General features: G+C 41.8%; 1 protein-coding gene across 1 annotated transcript in view; it reads left to right on the top strand.

Annotated features, from left to right (window-relative positions):
- The window catches only part of fam20b (family with sequence similarity 20 member B), a 35925-nt gene extending 30680 nt beyond the window's left edge, over nucleotides 1-5245 (top strand). Inside the window, exons 7-9 of the mRNA XM_015392992.1 lie at nucleotides 1384-1575; nucleotides 3885-3944; nucleotides 4037-5245. Coding sequence (XP_015248478.1) covers nucleotides 1384-1575; nucleotides 3885-3944; nucleotides 4037-4268 — 484 coding nt within the window. The 3' untranslated portion in view covers nucleotides 4269-5245. The remainder of the gene's footprint in view (nucleotides 1-1383; nucleotides 1576-3884; nucleotides 3945-4036) is intronic.
- The last annotated feature ends 1352 nt before the right edge of the window (nucleotides 5246-6597 follow it).

Raw genomic sequence — 6597 nt, 5'->3', positions numbered from 1 at the left:
CTCCAGAGCAGAAGGTGGCGGTACTGCGAAAAAAAGCCAACCACCAGTAGTAAACAAGAAGAAGCGAAGCAGCTTAGTAGGTGTAGCAGAAAAAATCAGTTGTTGTGGAGAATTGTGTCGGAATGGCGAGTGGGAAAGAACAGGAGTTGGAAGACGCGCCAGCAGCACTTTATAGGTCTGCTGTATGGGACCACTTTGCATTTAGAGTGACCTACGATGACGGCGGAAAGAAAGCTGTGGATAAAAGTGCAACAGTGTGTTTATGCTAACAGCAACACGACCAACATGTCAGGCTAACAATCAACATATACCGAACCGAACCGAAAACCGTGACCACGAAACCGTGAGCCAAACCGAACCGTGGATTTTGTGAACCGTTCCACCCCTAATATATATATATATAATGAGAGAGAGAGTCTTAGTTACTTGTTGCATTAAAATGATTTCTAAGAGCATTAAAAAGCATTAAATTAAAGTTACTAATTCCTGTATAAACCCTGGGCTAATCCTGTATCTCTATGGTTTAAGGTGAACCTAAATAAAGATGGCAGTGCGGGACGAGGTGCTCACCGGTGCCCCTATTATTTTAGCTTTTTGCAGAATCCATGACTATTTTATTTCATTCAGCAAGAATATCATGAGTTTTTGTGTTTTTTTATGCTGCCTGCTGCTTCTTCATGTGTTACTGTGATTGGCTAAAACCAAACATAGGTAGGCGGGTGCTTAGGTGCCGCTTCACCCAATCAGCTCGGACGGTGCTCCTGAATGTCCCTCCTCCTTCTGAACAGATTAGTCGTAAACCAAACCCATAGATTAAACCTCATCAGTCGGGCTCATCAGGTTACTCATATGTGGATTTAACTCCTCATATCTTTATAGATGCATTCAGATAAAGGTAACTGTAGAACTTTGCTAAAGCTGGCATAATATGTCGCAGAATGATTCGGTGCATTTATGTCTCCTATTTCTTTAGCACACATTATTAGATGGCACCATGTTCTCCTATAAGCTTGTTTCTCTAACTGCATCCAGACTGGAGGAGTTTTCCCTCATCTGGCACTGATGCATTCACAGCTGCATCATGTAGTAATAGTCCATCTGATAGTACCTTAGTTTCATGCCCATTATCATCTGTTGTGACAGATCTGCTATGCCTCCCCCCAGGGAAAGACCCATCGGACAAATGCATTTCACGTGTTTTGAACAAATACAGCTCTTGATTTACTATCTGTGATGTCTTCAATTTAATGACGTTTCCTCTTAAATGCCACAGTAACCACTTACCTTATCTTTGAAGAGGTGGCAGGAAGGGACTCGCTGATCAAGGCTAACACATTGCATATATTTGGTATCAGAGAGCTTTGATGTTTGTTTCTCATGTAGGTGGGAGTATGATGAAAGCTACTGCGAGGCGGTGAAGAAAATGCCCCCGTACGATGCGGGGCCGAGGCTGCTTGATGTTATTGATACGGCTATCTTTGATTATCTGATCGGCAACGCCGATCGCCATCACTACGAGAGTTTCCAGGATGACGGAGGAGCCAGCATGCTCATCCTGCTCGACAACGCCAAGAGGTGAGAACTGCAGAGCTGTTGGAAACCTTTTTTTTTTTCTATAGATGGAGAATTTTTAGAGGGAATAAAATCCTTTGAATGTTTTATTTTCCTATAATTGGTTGTTTGGTTTATCTTGAAGCAGACAGTAAATGAACATGAACCACCACTTTTACAGTAACTGATACTGGAACCATTCCCACAACACGGAAAAACAAATTAGTCACTCTTAAAGATTTACAGTAAAATTCTTACTTTTAGTAAACGTACCAGCACTGTAAGGATCTTGTTTATCCAGTTTGACATCTTGCATTTGAAATCCCTTAAAATTTTCACTCATGCCTTCTTTTGATGTCTTCCAGTTTGCCCATCTCTTTTTCAAACAACTTCCCGCCACTAAAACCGCTTTATAACTGAGTCATACCAAACACCCACAGAACCAGCTTAGTCTAGTCTGTCTATTAAATTAGTTTATATGTCACAGTCTGGTCTAAGCACAGTTTTTCACACTTTCTTTGTCTTTTTTTCTGAGCCATCGTTCGTTGGGCCCTCTATATCAGGGGTCGGCAAAAAGAGCCATATTGGACCGAAAAAAGATCTGTCTGCAGCAGCAAAAATATTAAATTTTACTTTAAGCCTCCTAAGGGCTCTAAGTGTTTATTAAACCACTATCAAAATGACTAATTAGGCTTAAATACATAATAAGCATTCATGATTAAATGTTAATTTTTTACTGCAGCAAATCCTGAAGGAAATGTGACAAATCTGCTGTTTCATATTTGATGCTTTAACTTTAACTTCCATCACATTATTAATGTATTATTATATCTGAAATCGATGGAATTATAGAAATACAATAAAGACATACGATTTTTGGTATTATTTTTATTTTGAGGCTTTGAAAAAAAAAAAAAGGTGCAATTTCAAAACTTAAAGTGGGAAAAAAATGCAGTTTACTTCAAACCGCAAATCCTCTTTTCCTCTCCTTATCGGGGCAACAGTGCTATAACCCGCAGCCTTTTGATAAGATAAATAGTAAACGAAAATAATAGATTACTACGATATAATTTAATTACATTGAACCCACCAGCCGCCTATCTGGCTCCGCGCTGCACTGAAACGTGTCACAGGCTATGACACAATTGTTGATAAGAATGTTTGAATTTATTTTTTATAAATTTTTACAGCATTGAAAAACATAAATAATGTTTTACCTTCTGCACACTATACTAAAACAATCAAAAATCCATCTTTTTTTCATATTTTTTACTTTGAAAAAGCTGCAGTGAGCCACAGGGGGGCGCTAAAGAGCGCTCTGGAGCCGCAGGTTGGCGACTCCTGTTCTAGACTAAATAACCGGATCCTGACCGTGTTCCCTGTGGTTCTGTGTTAAGATGATGGGATGCTAGGTGTTCCACAGTTAGAGGTGTGATAATAACACAGTGGGTTTGAGTGGGCGCTAACACAGCCATGAATCCGAGTGGGGTCACCGGACCCGAGTCCCGACCTCCGAGGCCTTCTAGTACCTGGTGGGTGAAACACGTAGAAGTTTGGCTGTAATGTGATGTTACGACCGCCCAGGCCACCATTTTATTCTTAATCTCTGGAACTTCTTTTTAGATCAGGTGTTTTGTTTTTCTGCAAAGAGACAAAAAACAGAGAGTCCGATTTTTTCCCCTAGTTCCCCGTGTCCAAAAAGAAACTCTAAGAAAGAAAAAAGAAAAAAACCCAAATTATGAAGAGAAAGTTGGGCCTGGTGAGCCGATCCAAAGAAACAAAATGTTACAGCAGAGGGCCAACCCTCTACAGGGCCGCCGAAGCCTCTGCTAGTAACGAACTAACGGTTTAAACTCTAATAAAGATAAAAAAAGAACGAAAACAGGACAACCGGTTCCCACCAGGTCAAAGTGACAAAAATATCAGCAAAAAACAAAGGCTAAGGAACAAAAATACTGCATGGCAGGCTGGAGAGGTCAGCGGCGGCCTACAAAGACAGGAGACGTGCGCATCGCGTCTGGACGCGCTCTCTGTGACGGTGGATCGCCCAGAAGGCTGGAAGGGAGAGAGAGAGAGACTAACAGGTGGAAACCCCGCCTACTTATAGGCGACCAATATCACGCAAATTAACGTCATCAATTTACTAAAGAAAAAAGAATTATCAAGACTCAAAAAAATAAGTGATTCAACTAAGGTCTATGCAACACTAGAAGAAAAAATAAATAATGTGCCCGACGCACATAACATGTGACAAAGGTAAAAAAAACAGGGCGATGTACTTTAAAGCCCAAGCTAGACATTTTAATCTCCATGTTTGTGTTTCTGTTCTGCAGCTTTGGGAATCCAGCTCTGGATGAGCGAAGCATCCTGGCACCACTCTACCAGTGCTGCATGTAAGTCTCCTCAGGCTCCCATCAGATCCAGCTTATCTAGTTGTCCTTCACTAAAATCCTTTTTGCACGTTTTTTATTTTTTTCTGTTACAGGATTCGCGTTTCCACCTGGAACAGGTTGAACTTCCTGAAAGGTGGAGTTCTGAGCTCCGCAATGCGACAAGCTCTTTCTTTTGATCCCATTTATCCCGTCCTGGCCGAACCTCACCTGTCCGCTCTGGACAGGCGTCTGACCGGAGTCTTAACAACCGTGAAGCAATGCATGGAAGCACAAGGTCTGGACAACACTCTGATAGAGGATCGGATGAACCTCCCACACCCTTAAGAAAACAAAAGCCGATCTGAGAGACGCGGGTAAACAGCCACCCTCAGTGGGTGGCTCTGCAGCATCAGGGAAGGAAAAGCGGAATGAGTTGGTGAAAAACGCCCCGGATCAGAGGCGCGGCGTTGCTTCATCCTCCATCCGTTTATTTAAACTCTGAGGAATGTGATTCCGAACGCAGAACTCTATCAGAAGAGTCAAAGTAGTTATTTCATACATCCTCTCAGGACTGTTATTACCCGTGCCAATCCTCGCTCATCATCATGCGTGTTTGTTTCGTCTTCATCAGCTGCAGACGATGGTTGGAGCTGAAATACGGACGTGGAACTTTAAAATGAGCCTCTAACTCTGAAAGCGACGCTTCGATCAGCCTGGAGCTTAACGAGCCGATAAACTGGAGAGATGCTTTAATTATTAAAAAAAGAAAAGTCTGTTTTAAATGGTACTGATGGTGGACTCATCTTCACCCAGCGGTGTACAAATTCAAGTAGTGATTTAGCTTAATGAAAAGACAGAATATAAATATTTGGATGATAATATTAGATGGACTTAAGAGAATGTGTGTGTGTGTGTGTGTGTGGGGACTGTTTACCATAAATCCTAGCACATCGTGGGGACCGGGTGTCCTGGGGGGGACCAATGTCTGGTCGCAATGGGTATAAATGCTGTTTTAGGGTTTGGTTTAGGAGTAAGGTGTGAATTGGGCTTCTGTTAGGGTTAGGTATGAACCTGTTAGGGTTAGGTTCACGGTTAGGCTGTAGAAATGGGTTACAAATGAATGGAAGTCAATTAAAAGTCCCCACGAGGATGGAGAAACGTGTATGAGGTGTGTGTGTGAGGGAGTGAAAGAAAGCAGTGTGTGTGCGCCATATTGTGCCGTAAATCAGAAAGCTACTGAAATGAAGGACCTGAATCATGGTGGAGTCTGAGGTTTGATGGTGTTTGGGTTCATTTCTGGTATTAAAACTTGGTCTACATTATCCTCCTTTGGCTCAGTGTCTTTTCTTTTTCTGGTTGATAATTCTCCCCCTGATTGATTTTTTCTGATCTGTAAAACAAATAATAGAAAAACAAAAAAACCTGAATGAACACAGAGAGCACGTTTTAAATGGTTTCATTTCTAAAAAAACGGGAGGAAACCTCTCCAGTTAAACGTGGCCCAATGGACACAAGCTACAGTGAAAAGTCCCCCCCCCATATCATAAAGGAACATTCATATAGATTCAAAATGCTCAGTGAAATGTTCTATTCAGTTTATTTATATACTGTACAGCCATCCCTCACACTAAGCATGCTTGTAGCGACAGTGGAGAGGAAAAACTCCCTTTGAACAGGAAGAAACCTACAGCAGAACCAGGCTCAGTGTGAGCGGCCATCTGCTGAGGCCGACTGGGGTTCAAGGAGACAGAAGCAGACATAGAAAAAGAAGCATAGATGCAAAAGGCAACTGTCAACCAGCTCCACAGGCGGCCCCGTCCAGGAAACACACAGCCAGGCAGACGAGCTCCCATGTCAGAGGATGAAGAGAGCACATCCAGTTAGTCACAGTCAGAGAAACAGGACTACACTAAAAACAGGCCTGTCTCCTAAATCTATAAACAAGGGTGTTGATGGCAGCAGAACAGCTAGTTCTCTCTTGGAATGAGTCGCAGCCAAACAAAAAAATCCTTCATTCCTTTTATCACAACTTGTAGTTTAAAAAAACACTGAATCGACTCTTGCTCTGACAAACATCTCACACACACCGGTCCATCTTGGCCATTTCAAAAGCATCATTATAGATGAAATCTGATGAAAACGCCTGTTTGTTGAGTATTTAAAGAGTCTCAGACTGCGTCAGCAGGTAACAGGAAAACACCTGTTCGGTCAGCCATTTGCACCCTTAGAGAGGACGGATATCCCTAAAGACGCTGCTTCTTCAGAGGAGCATTATTCAAAGACTATAACCAAAGCAATGAGAAATAATGAATTTTGGGGATCTTTAGAGTGGCCTGAAACAAACAGGAGCTCCTATACGCTGCAAAATAAATAAATAAAAATGTCTTAAGTGTATTTACTAGTGTTGCATTTTTTGGCCAAAATACCTGGCTGTGCAGTATTGCCCCATTCCAATACCATCTGTTTGAAATTGATGTGTCTGTGTTTATATGAAGAACTGCATTCTACTTGGATGTAAAATAATTTCCATCATGGCTTTTTCAAGCTGCTGCCTTCCTTTGTGAAGCAGGAAAAAGACGAATACAAAGTGAATCCAGTAGAACTTTTTATTGCCTACCTGGAATGAGTAACAATAGTTGAAGAAACTCTCAGAATGGTATCACTGCCCTATTTG

Source organism: Cyprinodon variegatus, unplaced genomic scaffold (genome assembly GCF_000732505.1).
Source record: "Cyprinodon variegatus isolate N-32 unplaced genomic scaffold, C_variegatus-1.0 Scaffold618, whole genome shotgun sequence".
Taxonomy (NCBI): domain Eukaryota; kingdom Metazoa; phylum Chordata; class Actinopteri; order Cyprinodontiformes; family Cyprinodontidae; genus Cyprinodon; species Cyprinodon variegatus.
Note: the sequence above shows the minus strand (reverse complement) of the source record. Positions and strands in the feature narration are given on the sequence as shown.